This window comes from Pollachius pollachius, assembly GCF_949987615.1.
Source record: "Pollachius pollachius genome assembly, chromosome: 9".
Classification (NCBI taxonomy): domain Eukaryota; kingdom Metazoa; phylum Chordata; class Actinopteri; order Gadiformes; family Gadidae; genus Pollachius; species Pollachius pollachius.
In genome coordinates, this window is record NC_136942.1 from 12,692,406 (window position 1) to 12,712,011 (window position 19,606).

At 43.8% G+C, this 19,606-nt stretch overlaps 1 protein-coding gene across 1 annotated transcript in view; it reads left to right on the top strand.

The window, feature by feature from the left end:
• LOC307080191 (uncharacterized protein) overlaps window positions 1-13,788 on the top strand; it is a gene marked incomplete at its 3' end in the record, with an annotated part of 36,542 nt that extends 22,754 nt beyond the window's left edge. Inside the window, exons 5-10 of the mRNA XM_079742829.1 lie at window positions 206-5,990; window positions 6,282-8,128; window positions 9,461-9,764; window positions 10,353-11,810; window positions 12,062-12,294; window positions 13,633-13,788. Of these exons, the coding sequence (XP_079598955.1) occupies window positions 206-5,990; window positions 6,282-8,128; window positions 9,461-9,764; window positions 10,353-11,810; window positions 12,062-12,294; window positions 13,633-13,788 (9,783 nt within the window). The remainder of the gene's footprint in view (window positions 1-205; window positions 5,991-6,281; window positions 8,129-9,460; window positions 9,765-10,352; window positions 11,811-12,061; window positions 12,295-13,632) is intronic.
• Between the last annotated feature and the right edge of the window lie 5,818 nt (window positions 13,789-19,606).

Consider the following 19,606-nt stretch of genomic DNA (forward strand, 5'->3'; position numbering starts at 1 on the left):
TTTTAATGAGTCCTGTCTGGATGTGATGCCTCGTGTTTTTAATGTACCCTTTTTTGGTAGCAGATTTTAGCACCTGCAAGCAAAGACAAATGTTTACCTTTTGCATGCAAAAAATAGACCATAAAGTTTTCCCTTTTCCATTTATATTTCCTTTCATCTTATACCATAGCTAACCAGCACACATTGAAATATCTCCCTCCTGCAGGTCAGTGATTTACTGGGCACAGTAGCACCCAAGCAGCCGGCTACACTAACTGTGTCCAGTCGTGGGGAGGTGGGCTGGAGCTCCTTGGGACAACAGAAACATCTCCAGGACTTTCTACAATACAGAGTGAACCCTGAGCCTGTGCTGCCCAAAATGGAGGGCGTGTCCGAGTTCACAGAGTACATCTCTGAGACTGTGGACGTCCCCTCGCCGTTTGACCTCTTGGAGCCGCCCACCTCTGGAGGCTTCCTGAAACTTTCCAAGCCATGTTGTTACATTTTTCCCGGAGGGAGGGGAGATTCCGCCCTCTTTGCTGTGAATGGATTCAACATATTGGTGGACGGAGGCTCGGATCGCAGATCATGCTTCTGGAAGCTCGTCCGTCACTTGGACCGCATTGACTCGATACTACTCACACACATTGGAGCTGACAATCTACCAGGCATCAATGGACTCCTTCAGCGCAAAGTAGCAGAGATGGAAGAGGAGCAGTCCCAAGGTTCGACCAATTACAGTGAGTGGATGAAGAACCTGATCTCGCCAGAACTTGGCGTTGTGTTCTTCAATGTACCAGAGAAGCTACGCATGGCTGAATCAAATCTCAAGGTCAAGCGCAGCATCGAAGAAGCCTCACTTACATTACAATATCTGAATAAACTGGGAGTGAAGCCAGAACCTCTTTGCAGAGTGGTCAGCAACACCATTGAACCCATCACCTTGTTCCACAAAATGGGAGTGGGCAAGTTAGACATGTATGTTCTGAACCCTGTAAAAGATAGTAAAGAGATGCAGTTTCTAATGCAGAAATGGGCTGGTAACAGTAAGGCAAAGACTGGTATCTTGCTCTCTAATGGCAAAGAGGGGGAAATATCTGTGCCCTATCTGACATCAGTCACAGCCTTAGTTGTTTGGCTCCCTGCCAACCCATCTGAAAAGATTGTTAGGGTGCTCTTTCCTGGAAATGCACCCCAAAACAAGATTCTGGAAGGCCTAGAGAAATTAAAGCACCTTGATTTCCTGCGTTATCCAGTAGCGACACAGAAGGACATCGCTTCAGGGACTCCACCACCTGTCATAAAACAGAGCAAGCTGAAGCAAAGAACAGACAGCAAAGAGAGTCTCAAAGCCTCTCCCAAAACTACGGCAAAACCCTCCACGAAAGAAACGGATGGAGAAGATGAAGTTCCAGCTGCCGCAGAGGTGAAGACTGATTCTGTAAAGGACAATAAGGAAGAGAAAAAAGAGGAGAAAAAGCCCAAAACTTTGAAATCAAAGTCTGAGGTACCAGAGAAGAAGAAGCTGTTAAAGGAGAAATCCTTAAAGAAGCACTCAAAGGAAAGGACATTGAAAATGGATGAAAAAAAGGACAAGGAAAAGAAAGAGATCAAGAAAGTAAAAAAGGATGACCCCCTGAAAAAAGATGAAAAGAAGGACGGAAAGATTAAAGATGCTAAGAAGAAAGACGCATCTAAGCCCGAGCTGAGAAAGATTACAAAGCCTGACCTAAAACCTCTGACACCAGAGGTCAGGAAGACCTTGCACAAAGCTAAAGTTTCAAGTAAAGCCAAGACTGGCAAAGTCAAAGCAACCAAGGCACAGCCTGCTGAACCTAAACCAGTGGAAAAACCAGTCGCAGAAACTGAACAGCCTACGACACTACAGAATGGAACTACTGAAGGCCTGTCTGCCTCATCCAGCCCAGAAGATCTTACCAAGGCTTTTGAAGATCTAAAGCAAACTGGAACAGTATCCTCAGAACAACTTGAAATTGCTGAAGTTGCAGAGGAGCCAACAGCACAAGAAACCAAATCGGAAATTCTACCTAGCACCTTGTCTTCTGAAAAGGTATTGGCCTCAGAAGTAAAGGCAGAGGCTGATGCTGGAGTTGAAGATAAACAATTAAACCAAGTGAGAGAGGAAGAATTAGAGGCTGAAAAGTTTGAGGATGAAGGAGCAGCCATTGATGATGAGGTGGAGGAGGAGGAGGAGGAAGAGGGAGATTCCCCAACTGCTCAAAGGGAAGCAGCAGAGGAAGAGGAAGACATGGGCATAGGAGAAGAAGAAGATGATAGCCTTGATAGGAAGCACGAAGTAGAAGAAATGGAGAAAGCAAAGCTTTCTACTATGTTGGAAAAAGAAGACTTCAAACTGGCTCATTCCAAGGAGGAGGAAGAGGAGGCAGAAGATGAAGCTATTGAAAAGGCAGAGTTAGAGGAGGTAGAAGACTTGGATGTAATAGCAGACGAGGAGATCAAGGACAAACCTGAAGATACGGAATTGGACCACATCAGCCAGGTGGTTGAACAACACAAGGCAACCGAGTTTGGAGCTTCAGCCAAAGAGGATGACGATGAGGAAGGATACCTGTCACATGTTGATGGAGCCACAGCTCCGATAACCTCAGTGGCTCAAGAGGCTGGTGTCGCTGCTGCCTACATTCAAGATGATAATATTCCTGCTGCAGAACCTATTTCCTACATTCAAGATGAGACTATTCCCGGGTACTCTGAGACAGAGCAGACCATCTCTGATGAGGAGATTCATGAGGAGGCAGAGGACAGAATACCACACCTTCAGTATGATGTGGGTACCTATGACATCTCTGTTCCAGACCAGACTGGCTCCTTTGTAAATATTCATGGAATGAAAGAGATACAAGCTGCTGCCGTGTCAGATAAAGGTTTTATGCCTGGTATACAGGAGCAGGTGTCTGCGTATACCAACATCATTGCTGCTCCATTGGCAGAAGAAGAGCATGTTTCCTCTGCGACCTCGATTACAGAGTATGACAAAATATCCTCACTGCCAACCTCTATTGCCGAAGACCTGGCGCCGGCCGTAGCACCACAAATTGAAGAAATATGTAAAAGCTCTTTAGAAATGGATACTGTGAAAAGTGTTTCCCTGCCAAATCCGACTGAGGCAAACCAGGAAGCCAGGAACGTCCCATACTCTGCTGGGGCTGTGTCACCAATATCCTCTTTGGAGGATGACAAGTGCTACAAGTCTCCATCTGACGACGCAAACCGTGGTTTCTCTGGAGTAAGCACAGATGCTGAAGTTACTGAAGCTCATAGTGAGGAAGAAGAGGATGAGGAGGAAGAAGACCAGACTCCCAACATTGACATGTCACTTGAAAAACTTCAAGAGAGCTATGCCCGCCCACAACTATTGAAGGACAAAGAAACACGCATTGAACCCACCCGTGATTTAAGTTCAAAAACAGTTGATAGCAAACCCGTGCACCCACCAGTAGAAGACGAATGTGTGCATGCAATTGCTGCCAAGGAAGTTTCCTCTGTTGTGCCCACAAGGCCATTTGGATCAGGTTCTATAACTTCAGAGAGTGAGGAGCGCTGCTTTAGTCCAGACGACAGCACTGTGAAGATGGCTTCACCACCACACTCTGGCCCCCAAAGTCCAGCTCATTCTCCACTACGCCACTCACCAGTCAGATCCTTCCCTGAGCAAGAGTCGCAAACACAAGAACATATTCCTGATGTTGTCATCAAGGTTGAGGACCCTGCTGCAAAGAAAGATAATACAGACATAGAAGTAAAGACACACACGGTAGAAATAGAACAAGCAGGCCCAAAAAAGTCAGAAGGGTTGTCACCAACGCTAGATAAATCGTTTGAGGTCTCCAAAGAGGTTGCAGAGATCAACGAGCCAGAGAAAACAATTTCCCAATTGTCAAAAGATAAAGACAAGCTGGAAGAGAAAATTTATCCTACTGCTGCAGCAATAACAGAGAAAGCTGATGCTGCCCTGTTAGTAAAGGATTCTACCACTGAAGTACTTCTGAGTGAACAACTGCCCACACAAGATGAGATTGAAACGGAAAGAGAACCTCACCACATTGGACCTATAGTGGCTGTTCCAGGTCAACCTCCAGTTGCTGATAAGGCTGATGATAAGCATCATGATGAAGAGGATGCTCAATCTGTCATAAAGGTCATTCATGAAGAACAAGAGAAAAAGATAGCCGATCATAAAACATGCAATGTGGAGGAAATTGAGGATGACAAAAAACAGACATATAACATACCAGAAGAGAGTTTTGAGATCAAACCGATTAAAGATGAGAGGAAAGAAAAAGATTTAGAAGACATTGGGCTTGCCAAAGAAGCACAAAAGGAACAGGATGATTGTTTGGATGTTGAACCCATTAAAACTGGGATTGATATTAAAAAGGCTGGGATTGAAAAGGAGCCTACTGCTGAGACGACATGTCTTAAAGATGAGGTACAGGAGAGAGACACAAAAGAAGACAATGTGTCTGATATTCAACACATCGAAGAGAGAGAGGACAAAAAAGAAGCAGATAGGGATGGTAATTCAAATGTTCAACCCATCGAAGATAAACATTGGATGGAAAAAGACCAAACACCTGATCTTAAACCAGTTCAAGAGGAGCTCAAGGAGAAAGAAACAGACATTAAACCTGCTGCTGTACCAGTCATAGAGGAGGAGAAAAAGGAGGCAGCCATCACTGACACGTCTGATATTAAACCAATAAACAATATGGAGGGAAAGCAGATGGAAAAGGATGCAGAAACATTTGACAACCAGGAGGAAGACAAAGCGATGAAATTAGGTGATACATTGGATGTTCCCCTTTCCACAGAGGTTCCCATTTCCAAAGAGGATGAAACACCCAACAAAACAAACATAACAGAGGAAAGAAAGGAAAATAAGGATGAGGCCTCTGATGTCAAACTAACAACTGACGATAAGAAGGACCAGGAAAAGGATAAAGATGATACTTCTATCATCAAACCTACACTCATACCCGACACTTTAGTTACAGCCGAAGAGGAAAGCCTTTCCTCTAAATCAGTCATCATTGAGGAAAACAGTAAAGATAAGTCTTCTACTGTTAAATTGGTCACAGAAGAAAAGGACCAAGGCATTGATACTTCTACTATTATTTCTACAGAAAAGGATGGGGAGGCTTTCAGCAAGAGTGATAGCTGTGCTGCTGAACCAGCCATAGTCGAACAAAAACTGGTCATGGATGATGATATTCTTATTAAACCATCTACAAAAGAGGACAAAGATCAAGAGAATAGTAAAACGGATAGTGTTCCAGTCATACCTCCAGAGATGGTCGAGGGTTTCAATCTGAATGTGGATACAACTTGTGGCTTCAAATCACCTACCATGGATTCCAAACAGGAATTTAGAGATGAGATCATTACTGATCCTACCACTACTGTTAAACATCCTAATTTAACAGGAGATGATGATAATGAAGCAAATACAGAGGATTTAAATGCTACAACACCATCCAATGAAAACGTGCAAGCCAGTACTTCAGATACAGAGCACACTATTCAGCCAGAGAGTGAGAAAGAAACTAAGACAGAAGCCATGTGTGTTGCTTCAGCTGTGGAAGAAGAAAAGGAGTCATCAATGACTAGTGGGGAAACTTCCACAGTTAAACCAATAAAGGAAGAGGAAAAGGGCATTTCACCAGACATTTCAACAATATCCTCCATCAAGGAGAAGGAAAGTAAAGATGTTTTCTCTCATATCGTACTCGGCAAAGAGGATGAGAAAGATGCCAGTCCAGATAAAGAGAAAACAGATGTGAAACTGCTCATAGAGGACAAAGACAAGGGAAAAGAAGCTCTGTCTGTTAAGGATGAAGAATTAAACATAAATAAAGTAGATAGTTCTGATATCAAACCCATAATGCAGGAGGCTGTAGCAACACAACAGGAAGCCATTGAGCTCAAAGAAAAAGAGGATGAAGAGGAGAGCACAGCAGAGTTAAAAACAAGTGACATTTCTTCTAGTTCAACCACCGAAAATGTTAAAGCTATTGTCGAAGAAGTAGAAGAAAAACATATACAAAAGGATGAGGGACAAGAGAGAGAAATATTTGCCCAAGCTACTATTGTGACAGATAAAATTCTAGTAAAGCAGACATCTGATTCCACAGACGACGGTAAAGAGTCACATTCAGGAGGAGAGGCAGGCCTAGAGATGCATTCTCCCTCTGATTTTTCTCAAACTGAGCTAAAAGACGCTGCACCCCAATCTGATGAGAAAAAGGATTCATTTGTTTCAGAAGAAAAGGGAGCTAAGGAGGAAAGACCTCTAAAGACTGATTCTCTAGCCTCCTCTCCACCAAAGTCAGAGCAAACATTTGAAGATACAGCTGCATTAACTCAGGGTCAGAAGAGAGAGGTATATGAAACTCATGCTGCAGCCCACAGGAGCCACAAAGAAGAGGCTTTGCAAGATAAGGAAGCAAAGGATATCACCACTGAGGATGAACAGAAGGAAAAAGAAAAAGACGATACTCATGTGGCTGAGCTGACTAAAGAACAAAAAATGGAGAAAGAGCATGAAAAGGAATACACATATGAAGCAGAAGGTGGCAGAGTTAGGAAGGAGGATCCTAACATAGATGAAGGAGAAACATCTGTTTGCCAAGGAAAAGATAACATCGCCTCTGAGGCTGCGGTGGACATAGAAACGTATGACCCACGTGAAGTTGACTGCACCAAAGAGGAAAAGTGGGAGAAAGAAGAGGTACAAGAGAAGGACAAGACCATAAAATGTGCAGCACCTGATCAACCAGGGATACTATCCAAGCCTGCATTCGTGGTCCAGTCTTCTGATGAAGACAGAGAGGATGAAGAGGAAGAAGTCATTTGCATGGGTGGGGCAGGTTCTAGACCTTTGTCAGTAGAGCAAAAACAATCTGAGCATGACATCTCTGCTGAACCGCTCTCATTTGAAACATCACAGAAAGTGGCAAGTGAGAAAATGCACGACACCATACCTTTAAAGACTGCAGTGACTATACCTACACTGACAATGCAGGAACCCTCTGTTGATGAAGATATCAAAGAGTTTGGGAAAGAGCTAAAACATGCACCAGAACCAAATAAAGATATGGAGACTGAAGTCAGCCCTGCACCACTTACCATGCAAGCAAGTGCAGTTACATCAGAAGAGGAACCAACCTCAAGCGTTGTCATTTCAAGGCAAGAAGGGGATTGTTCTGTCCCCAGCTCTAAAGATATACCAATAACAGACTCCCAATCGACAGAAAGCAGGCCCATTCCATCAGCATTATCTAGCACTGACAGCCAACCCAAGAACTTAGCACTTATTACCACTGAAAGCAAGGTCAATGAGGATAAGCATCCCCAAACTGAGAACCAAGCTCCTGATCAGATTCTTGACAAAAAGCCAAAAGACGACATTTCAAACGAGCAGGAAAAACCAGAAAAGGAGGCAGAGAGGGAAATGGAAGGAGAGCGAGAGGTTGCATCCCCTGGATTACCGCAACCTTGTTCTTATTTTGTGTTGGATAAAGACTCTGAGAGCGTGTCAGATGTCCTTGAACAGGCAGGTGCGGTCGGAGCTGAGAGCATTGATAAAATAAACCTAGGGACCGAAGGAGTAAGCGAGAGCCAACCAGTGGAAAAGCAAGAGTTCAGTGTCTCTAAGTATGATCCATATGAAAAGCCTGTCCTCAGAGACCAGGACTCCAGGAGAGAAGGTGATGTTTCCCCAATTTTTGCTCCACCCTCTGACTTTGGCATTGATGACAACAGGAGAGCCAGCGAGGCAGAGTGCAGTAGAACCGTGTCCCTTCTTGACGACCAATGCAAAGACGAACCACTGTCTTTTAGTAGGGTTGACTACAGCCCAGTGTCCCTTACGGAGAGCGAAAGAAGTAGCCACCACAGTCAGAGTGCCTCTCCAATCTATGAAGACAGAGAAAAGGGTCAAGAAGAAGAGAGTGAAAGAGAAGAAAGACCAGCCACACCTTTTGTTGAGAGGAGCTTCTCGCCAACAGATATTCAGGACAACAAAATGGCCCAGGCTGCCGAGTATCGCACCTGTGCCTTCAACCTCAAAGAGGACAAACCAGAGAAATCTGAGAAAGAGAAGGATGGGGTAGAGGAAATCCCTGCTTCAGTCACCCAAACAAGTTCCGTTGGAGAGAGGGAAAGGGACAGTGTTTCTGTCAGTTTAGCAGAGCAATCACTCAGAGAAGAAACATCCTCATCCTTATGGAGCCAATCCACCCCTGGTCACCAAGTACCAACAGCCATCTTGCCTTTGGAAAAATTCACTGAGAAGGAAACAACAGAAAAAGGGAGGGAACATGCAACTGCAGAGTCATCAAAAGAGAAAAATAAATCATCTGATACTGAAGAAGAAGGATCTCCTTCAGGCCGATACTCTCCAGCAGAGAAAGACATTTTACCTCAGCGAATATCACCGGGTGAGACAGAGGACACTGCAAACTTTTCAAGTGTTGCTGCTGGTGCCTCTTTCATGGGCCCTCAAATAGATGACAATGTCCTCACATCTGACCGGGGTCAAGTTGGCACTTCTGGCATGCAGGACTTTTCAGAGAGGAAAGAAAGGTTTGATAGTGGCATAGACAAGAGGTTGCTCGTGGAAGGAGAAGATTTTGATGATGATGAGGAGGAGGATGAGGAGGACGAAGGGGAGGAAGAAGAAGATGGAGAGGTTGCCAGTGATGCAGATATCGAGAAAGGGGCTAAAGAGAAATCTGAGAAAGAAATTTGCAGGCTCGCTTCTGATGATGCTGACACACAGAAAGAAGACTCAACTGGAGTAAGGCAGACTCAACGTATCCCTTCAGCTGGGGAAAAGGTCAGCAGTAATGCTGCTGAGGATGCTTCTACTTCCAGAGTTGGTGACACCAATGAATGCTTAGCTCCAATTTCGGAATTATCTTCGATGTCTTTAAAAAATGAACCATATATAACCACAGCTACTTCCAAACCTACTGAAACAAAGGAGGAAGATATGCAAATAGAGACCCCCACACCAGAACTCCAGACAGCAACACATGACCCCACCATCTTAAAGCTTTCTGAAACCATGAAAGACGATAAAGACAAAGTAACTCCTTTATCACTAAGTCCGCTCAAAACTACAGAGGAATCTACTGCTACAGCGCTTGCAAGTGAGAACGTAGAAGATACAGACTTTCAGTGTGATCCTCAGCCTGTCTCTGTCAAACAAGTGAGTACAGCTGAGGAAACTCTTGCCTCTCAAGTGCTTGAGTCAAAATCAGCCAAGGAATCTCAATTACCAGAAGTATGCTTCCTGACGAAAGAAGACCCCAGTGAGCAAATGTCTGGAAGTGGTTTGACAACCAGCACTGTTCTAACAGACAGTAAAGGGTCGTCACCAAAGTCTCCAGTTAGTGCCTCCCCTGTTCTTCAAGAAAGCTATGCTGTTCTTGGCCAGTGCAAACCATCTGATCATTCCTACAGTAAAGATCATCAAGTTGAAGTGAAGGACAGAGAAGAAGCTAGGAAGCCCTCGGAGTCCTCCCTTGTATTGCAATCAAGTGAGGAAAACCAGGGAGATGAAGTCCAAAGACTGTCACCGAGTTCAGATGAAAATGCAGACAGAACAGAGACACACAGGGAATCTGCCTCATCTGCAAGCACTTTTACAACTATAACATACTCCTCTTCCACATTCTCCTCTACATCACATAGTTACTCTTCAACAGCCGCCGCTTCTGTTTCTTCTAGTCGAATCCTCGGTGAGGAGATTACATTAGATAAGTCAATGACAAGTTCTGGTCCTTCTGAAGAGTCTGGTGCTACTTTAATTAAGGAGGAGATGCCTTCTGGCGAAGCCCATAGAGATGGGTACATGGAAGTGGTTCAGAAGTCTCCTACAACTGCATCCAGTGTTCCAGAGGGGTTGACTGCTTCCAATGAGACAGATTCAGTCAGCAAAGAGAGCACTGATGCCTTAGAACCAAAAATCATAGCATCTGTGCCACCTCTACAAAGTACTCAACCAGACAAACCACCAGGGGATCTATCTATATCAGGAGCCCTTGTTGATGTTTCCCTGATACAAAGGGCTGAATCTTCGGACACATTGTGCCTAGGTCCATCCGCAAAAATGGAATCCCACGCATTTGAAATGGAGGTTGTAGCTCAACCCTGTCCTATTGAATGTCTAAAAACGACAGTAACTGGGCAAGATGCACCGTCTTCTCTCACTGAATCATATGCAATAGAAGGAATTACTACAGAGACAAAGACAGTCACTGTAATCTCATCTATGTTAACAACTGAACAGACAACCTCTGTAAGCCCCAATGAACCATATTATGGAGACATCAAAACTCCATGTGACACACAGGACCTGACCAAAACAAATGAGGGACAGCAACACCAGACCCTCATCGCAGAGCCTCAAGAGGGCTCAGGTTCAAGAGGGTCCGGCATTGGACAGATTAAACTCTTACAAGGGGCCACAGAGAAAGATGAAGTCAAAGAAAACACCGAAATTGATGAGAAGCAAAGTGAACATGTATTAGATGGCCAAACAAGTAAAGGTAGCAAAGTAGAGGACAGTAAAGATACTGCTGACTCCAAAGCAGAAAGTTGCAAGAAAGAAGACCCGGAGGTTACCACGTTAGCCATGCCACTTGAGAAGCTAGCCCTTAGGAGAAAAAGTAGCTTATCTGACTGGGAGATGCTGCAGAAGCCCGAAAGCTTCCCAACTGCCCCTCCTCCGGGTTATGGGGACGACGACGAAGAGACACTGGAACCAATGGAGTGGATGTCCACTCTACACAGCTCCTCTTCATCTTCCACTAAGGTTGCACAACAAATAGAGACATCTGGCGCTGAGGGCATCCAATCTGACCGGCCCTCTGACCTGTTTGCAGGAGAACCATCGTCCTCCTTCTCTCCTCCCGGATCCTCTTCGTGTGAGTATGCCCACCGAAAGGGGGAGCTCTCTCCCTCGTTCATTAACCCCAACCTCCACCAGCTGTCCAGTGACGAAACTGAGGAGGACAAAAAAAGTGATTGTTCCCAAGAGGGGGATGAAGACGATCGCGAGCAGCACTCTGTAAAAAGGCGATCTCACAAGCAGAGGCGCCACCACGCTCAGACTCCCAGTGGAGAAATTGGACCAGGGACACACCCGTTGCCAGGGACCATGTCGTCTGGGTTGGCCGCGACGCTAGCCGGGGAGGAAACGCCTCCGACCAGCGCGAGCGAATCGCTGCCCTCGCAGTCTGACTCAGACGTTCCCCCGGAGACAGAGGAGTGCCCATCCATCACAGCAGAGGGGAACTTGGACTCGGACGAGGATGCAGAACATCTACCTGTGGACAAAACGTCCGCCTCCGGAGCTGGAGGGGGCCATCAACCCCCTTCCCCTCGGTCGGCCCAGAAGACACAGGACCCTCTTCCTGCACCCATGAAGGACCCCTCCCCGGACCCTCCACGTCCAGATGTCTGCATGGTGGACCCTGAGGCCCTTCTCAAGGACCACATCAGCACGGAGAAACCCCTCAAGAAAGAGCACAAGACGACCAAGGTCCTCAGGAAGAGCAAACCCAAGTCAGCCTCTCCTGCTCGGAAGGGGGAGGGAAGGAAGAGGTCCACTACCCCGGTGAAGCAGAGCACCAAGGAGGGAAGCTCATCGCGCTCCGCCTCTTTAAGGAGGAGGGACACAGAGAGAAGCTCTCGGCTGCTCAAGATGTCCGAGACTCAAGGGTCTCGCACGGATATAAACAACCCTGGAAAGCTCTTGGTCAATGGTGTGAAAAGCAGTCCAGGTCTGTTAATGTTTTCTTTGTCATATAATTACTGTCATGATACAGCTTGGGTTGGTTAGCTAAAAATAGTCCAGTTGATGTTATCTGAAATCTGGAATTGTCACTCAGGGTTTTTAATCAGTTTTTTTTTTCTATTGAACAATACGTGCCGGTAGCTGTTTGCCTCAGGTTGACTTTATACACTTTTTTTATTCAAAGCAAGAACAGGTTTTCCCGGTGATGTTCTCAATGTTCTTTGGATTCTGCTTCAGGGAACACCACCCCAAAGGCAGGTGCAGCGGTACCCTCTGGGCCACCCATCTATGTGGACTTGGCCTACGTGCCCAACCACTGCAGTGCCAAGAACGTGGACCAGGAGTTCTTCAAGAGGGTCCGGGCGTCTTACTATGTGGTTAGCGGCAATGACCCGGGCAGTGCAGAGCCCAGCCGTGGGGTTCTGGATGCCCTGCTGGAGGGCAAGTCCCACTGGGGCTCCAATCTACAGGTAGCTCTTTAGCAAATGCCCTTGAAGCAATCATGATATACTGTATATTCCCACCGCCCCAAATGAATGGTCTTCTGCTATGGAGCAAAGTGGAGCTAGTGAAAAGTGCATTCCTAATTGTTTTAGTGTTTAATAATCAACTGCGTGGTTTATGTGTGATTGATGAAATGACTACTGTTTCAATGTATTTCCCCCGATTAATGTTTTGTGTATGCATCCACATCCTGGATGTGCTAAAGTGGTATAAATATCCTTTTATTTGACAGTAAATGGACGTTATGCTTTACGGGCTGTTCCCCCATACATCCATACACTCCAGTCAGTTCAGTTAAGCTTTCCTAGTGAGCGATCATGGCTCGGTCAGAGGAGTAGTGGGTTGTGTTCGAGACAGCAAACCCACAGCTGATGGGGCTTGCTAAAATGTAGCTGCAATGGTTGAACAACATTGGTTTTGGACTGCAATCCAGATATATGGCATTATTTATCATATTATCATTTCATATTATCTGCATTGGCTAACACACAGACATACACACACACACACACACACACACACACACACACATACACACACACACACACACACACACACACACACACACACACTATGCGCATGCCAAGTTTCCAGTTCCTGCTGCCTTCTGACACGGACCTGCGAGTGGCTTAACATTTATTCAAATTTATACTGTGACGTTGTTCTTTGGGTTAATGACCCAATAATGTAATCACTTATTAAGGGGGGTAGCCTCTATGTCCCCATGAGGAGTAGAGTCCCTGACCACTTCTCAAGTGTAATTGTGATTGATAGAATATTGAAAGATTTTGATGTCTGCATTAGTCTATATAGTACACAGATCATGTGTATCCAAACGGTGTGCAATGTAAAGCTACGGAGCTTTTGCTTCAGGGCATCATTTGACTTTGACCATGAATTATAGCGTCCCCTTTTGTGCCGAGAATCGGCACAAAACAGAAACGCTCCCTCCCTCCCTGTTTCGCCATCATGAGGTGAGGCTCTCATGCACCTGAGCTATGGTAAAGTTGTGTGCGTGAATGTGATAGACAGGCAAGGAGGATACTCATAAAAACAATCAGGGAAGAGATTCAGAGGTCAAGAGAGCAGGAATGAGCCGGGAGCGGCCTAATATCGAATAGTCTCATACAGAGGCAAGCACCCAAGCAACCAGAGCAGATACCCTCACAGAGCATTTCACTCACTAATAGCAGATGGATGGCTATGGCATTTCGAACAAATTACACTAACATTCATAAATCGACAGCATCTTTAATTTGATACTCTCTCTCTCTCTCTCTCTCTCTCTCTCTCTCGTCCACCAGGTGACTCTGATCCCCACCCATGACACGGAGGTGACCCGGGAGTGGTACCAGCAGACCCACGAGAAGCAGCAGGAGCTCAACATCATGGTGCTGGCCTCCAGCAGCACCGTGGTCATGCAGGACGAGTCCTTCCCCGCCTGCAAGATCGAGTTCTGAACCTCCTCCTCCAGAGCTCCTCCTCTCCCATCCACCCCCCCCCCCCCCCCCCGACACACACACACACACACTTCCTCCTCTCCCATTCTCAACCTCCCCTCACCCTCATCCTCTCCTCCTCCTCCCTTGCCGGTTCTCTGCCACAGGCTGGGTGGCGAGGCGGGAGCACTCTGTGCTCCTTGACGGTCCGCCTCATCTCCCCGTTATGAAAGCAGCCTCTACTGCATTAGCTGCAGTACTATTCAACTCATTTGCATTAGCTAAGATTAAATGGATTCGACCATCTCTGGTGTTCTAAAAATAATGTTGTTTTTTTGTGATTTGCTTGTTGGTTTGTTTTCTATCTGAATTAACTCATGGGCTTAAGCCACTATGGAGACTAGATTCATCTTCAGTTTTTCCCCAAAATCACTTCATTGTCATACTACTCTACTAGTTCTATATATAACATGTAGAATTGTAGAAAGACAATAATTTTTAGTTAATGTACTTGTGTACATGAAATACACAAATCTATTTGACGAAACAAGTGCCAAAAACCGCTGTTAGTTAAACCACTGCTAGTTAACTCTAGTTAGTGGCAAACTTCTGCAGTTATTCAAATCACCAAAATCATTCAGATATCGATCAGAATCTAAAATTGCACAATCAGCAACTTGATTAATAGGTTTGTGTATGGTGTTTGATATTGTATTATTTTTATGTTGTTCCAAAGTCATAGCATAATTTTCCGTAAGATAATATCTTAACCTTGATGTGCAAGCAACTGCTAGTCTACAGTGCTTCACGTTATCGTCTGGATTAATCCATAGACAACACACGGTAATGTTACTTATATACAAAAAATATAAATATACTGTCTTTTGTTGGGCAACTGTAGAAAGTGCCTGGTGTTAGCGCTTCTCAAGAAATACCATTCTAAAGTGTTTCCTCGCGGCGTTTACTGCTTAGCTGGTGCATGATGCTTGAAACCTAGCTCGGACTCTTTCCGGATTTAGTTCAGGAGTTGCATCTGGTTGACATGTCGTCATTATAGGGCCAGCATTGGGGAACACTGCAGTGCAACAGATAGGTCACAGCCCTGTTTTGGCTATATCCCATGAAAAAAGAAAACGCTGTTTGTGCCGAGCTAATGGGATTGTATACTTATAATAACTGCTGGCTGTGATGGTTTCTTTCTTTGAATAGCTTAAGTCATTGTCAAGGTCTTTGTTTTATGAATGTACTGTGTGTGTATGTATACATATATATAAATATATATATATAAATATATAAATATGTACATATATATCAATATATATACACATTTGTATAAATGCATATATATATATATATATATTTATACAAACACACACACATTCCATTCTAACATTACAGATGTTAAGCACTTCACATGTTGTAATGGTAAATCATGATCTTGAAGGGATCGTTTGTTCTGTCTTGCATTTTAGACCATGAACATTTAAAGCGATGATACACAACTTCCCTGTCTCAACGACCTAATATAGCGCCTGTCTTAAATATCACAGAGTGATGAAAGCGAGTGACCTTGGACCGTATCATAGCACGGAGAGCGTGTCCATCCCTGCCGGGGGGTGGATATTATGTGATGGAGTTTGTATTTATTGGTTGCTTCCATTCATATGTATGAGATGATGTGGAAGGAGGAGGCTCATATGTGCCTTTCAAGTGGTGGTAGGAGGCTGGGCTATTTTACAGCCTGCACGTCAGCCCAACCTGAACCAGGGACCGAACGCAGGGTAAACCCACTCAAATGAGTCACGTAGGAAGACTTTGAGGACCAACTAGTTCACATATTCACACTCTGCAACATTTCCCGCCCCAACACGTTGTGATCACAAGACAACATTTTTTTGATATTCTTTACATTTCTGATGCAGATCTGTATCAGTAACAGGAGAGAAGAATGGACGCATTTGTCAAAGATTATATTCAAAGTTATCCACAGGAACAGAAATGAACGTATATAAATGTTAAGAAGCAAGGATTTGCACCAAACAAGAATGCACTTTTTTTGGGAGGAAGCTGTTGTGAGGTTGGATGTGTTGTGTGTCATGGGATAAGCCCCGTTATGTATTATCATTATAAATACTAAAGTTGGAAGATATGTGGCATAACGCAATATTTGATGTAAATGATGATCTCCACAATTGCCTCCAACTTAGAGTTACAAGAAAAATGAAGGAATTGTTTAACTTTAAATGAACAGTTATCAGTGATATTGATCATGGATGACCATGAATGTGATCACAGTCATACAGAACAGAGTTATGGAAGGTATTAACAATAGTTATACAAATACATACTAAAGAGAGCTGCTTTTTTTTTTTACAAGCCGATAACGACATTTCTGTGTCTTCAAAGGGTTTGTCTTCTGTTCTTATTGTATTGTGATCGTAAACAAGACATAGTTTAACTCTCTAAGCTTATACTGTCAAATGATTTGTAGTCGGATCATTGACATTTAATGACTCTAAAATTACGTATACAAAACATTCTTCTCAGAGTTTGCTCTTTGAGGTTAAAACTCAACTTTCTGTTTACATAGCAATTGTTTCTGAGAGGCAGAGTTGAGGCTAGCTATGGGCCAGGCTGGGTTGAACTGACTGAAATAAAATATTGTTGGCTTGATAAGGTCACCCCAAAGGTCCTGAAAAGAAAAAACTCCTCGTAAGCTCATGTGATTGCTGTTTATTATCGTTAAAACATTGCATGCCTCATTAATAAGGCTTAGGATCAATTAACTGAGGACTACTTCAAATAAACCAGCTTCGATTTTCCCCAACAACTTGCTGGAGGGCGTGTTACCCTGCTTGGCCCACTGAGCGAGTGTACTACAATAGATGAGCCAACATATCAACAAGTCTTTAAGACTTTTAGTAAAGATTTTGCACTTTATTCACTCTTTCCCTGTCAACACACTGAAATAAGCCTTTATGTATGCTATATGTGACGGTTCAAACAGAGATATTTTCCATTATGCCCAAGAGAGACCAAGGTGTGGCAAAGTATGACGTGAACAAGTTTTTCAATGCTGTATGGGATGTATAATGTACAGGGAGAAAAAAAGAGGATATGTTCAATGATTGTTTTTGAATGATTTCTTTCTTTTTTTTTTAAGATGGTTGAATAAGTCTTGAAAGAGGTTTTATGTTGGCGGAATCCAAATCGTTGGTCTTAGGAACCTGTGACTCCTAGGGCATTGCTAGCTAGCTGTGAAATAATAATAGTATAAACAAAAATAGGCTATTTTTCTGAATACAGGATCGGAATATTGCTGGATCAAAGCAATGAACAAGGATCCCAATCTTTAACCTTTTCCCAAAATAGGATGTTAGAGAGAGGAGGCTGGGCTGAAGTGTTGTGTTGGGTTCTGACTGGAACATCAACACGGGACATCTGTTTAGTGATGGTGGTTTCAGTTGCAACCCTATCTCCCAAAATAGTTTTTTTTTTGCTATTTCAGAAATCAAGTGTGATTCCGCAATGAACAATATTGTGACAGTGACGAGTTCTAACTGCATCTGTAACATTTTCCTTTTCCTGAATATGACTTGAAACACATGCAGACTAAAACAGATTCAATAGTACTTCTTACAAAAATCCCTGAAAGATGTTATCCTTCTTGTGATAGTTTCATTTTAGCTGATTTTAAATATATGCTCAACACTGCAGAGCTCTGACAACAGATATCGACACACACTGCTGACTCAAACAACACGACATTCAAATCCATGATCACGCCGACAGTAAGTAGAAGGAAACCAATAGACCACAACAGTGTCATTCGTCCATCTAACCTTTCTGCATGTGAAATATTTAGTTATATGCCTGAATGTGATAATTTGATTTAAATATCTATTTCAAGATATTTTAAAGAGGTATATTTGGAAGAAAAAAAAGCTTATTGTCTTAACTGGCATTGAAATTGCCTAATATAATACTGGGCTGTGCTTTTATGGTTTAACCTATGAAAATGTTTAGAGGACGCTGTACTACTTGTAATTCTGTTAGTTTCTCATTTTGGACATTGTAATATTCTGTATCTCTGTCTCTCTTTCTCTCTTTATCTCAATTGTAAAACTAGAATTACTGCTGAGTCATTGTAAAAGGGAACCAGCCTGGTGAATTAATCAATTAAAGTAGATTGAAATCCAAACGTGTCGTTTGTGCTTGTCTCTTTCAACACTTTACTAGTAACTATTATCTGTCTGCCAACGAGGTTTCCATGGAGACTGCCCTCACCTGACTCCATTGAACCCAGGTCTTCCACTGTTCCACAGAGACAAGGTCGAAGGTCATAATTTACATTACAATTCGAGCAACATTCTTGCATTTTCTACATGACATCATTTAGTTAGGTTTCCATGGAGACTAACATAATGAGATGCAGAAAGAGAAAACAGGAGAGAAGCACATAATATTAGTCATTAAAATAACTGACTGTTCACCAAACCAGACCATCAACCTCTAAAGAGCCACATGTTTTTCTTTTGGCAGATTAATTGGAGGCATTATAAATAACTACACTAATGACATTAATAAGTTAGCTTTTTCAAACCCTTTCAAAGCCTTTCCTGCTCTACTATTTCACACCCCCCTCTCTCTCTCTCTCTCTTTTTTCCTGGGTTGAGTGAGGAGACCATTCCTGAGCTTAATTTGCTCTACATTGCCCAGGGAAACGAGCCCCTCTCTAGCCCCCCATGGTTTCCATGGGAACTTATATCCTGCTTTTAAGTTTTGGTAGAGGCGGTGTGGTGATGGTGGTACTTGTCTGTGCACTTGTTTTAATGCGTGTGCGTGTGTGTGCGCGTGTGTATGTGATTGTGAAGACTGCCGACATGTAATTGCTGGCTTGCTGCCAGCATCCCCTGTAACGGAGCTGTCTGTGACTGGTTGGGAGACAAGTCAATGAATATAATCCAACTAGTCTGACAGCGGCTGCACCAGAGGGCGACTATTGCAGTGACAGGTGCAGCATAGGCGGGACTGAATAGGGGGATACTTTGGAGAAGGCATTCAATAGTTAAGCCGACTTGGGGTAACTATGCGATTCAAGGTTATTGACAACTGGAAACGGCAATTTCAGTTATCATGTGTTATCCTTCATTTCATTTGCTGAATCGGGCAGCATTCATTTAGATTTCAAACTGTGAAAGTTAACATGTAATTAGATATAAAAACAATAATATGAAATAAAGAATATGATACATTATGATTCTATAATTTATTTTTAATAAGAAACACTCCCCAAGCAAGAGCAATTTCTTCCCCATCATTATCTTATCTTATTACACGGCTCTTCTCAATGCTGTGGAACGCGCCGTTCACTTTCATGGGCCTTCACAACTTCCGGCGGTGAATTATGTAACAGATAAATGTATAGAACGCCGGTCATTATCGGGAAAATAAGCCCCGACAGGGCGAACAGGACACCGATGCGCAGCGGAGGTGTCCTGCTTCGCCCTGAAGGGGCTTATTTTCGATATGACCGGCGACGTTCTATACATTATCCCGCTTATTACACGGCTACTTGCCAAACCGAAGAAATAACTTGACACGGTGTGTCTTTTTACAATTTATTTGTTACAAGCATTCGTAGTGTTGATCAGCAGAGACCTAGTCCACCAAAGACGTTGACGTCGCTTAGCAACCGAGTACGCTGGGGTTGACAAGTTACCGGACTACTTACGGAGTGCTACGAAAGACGGCAAAAAAATCCACAACCGTGATTTATCAAATATACTTCAGCGCCGGAAGTTGGGAAGGGCCCATGCTAGTGAACGGAGCCTTCCAC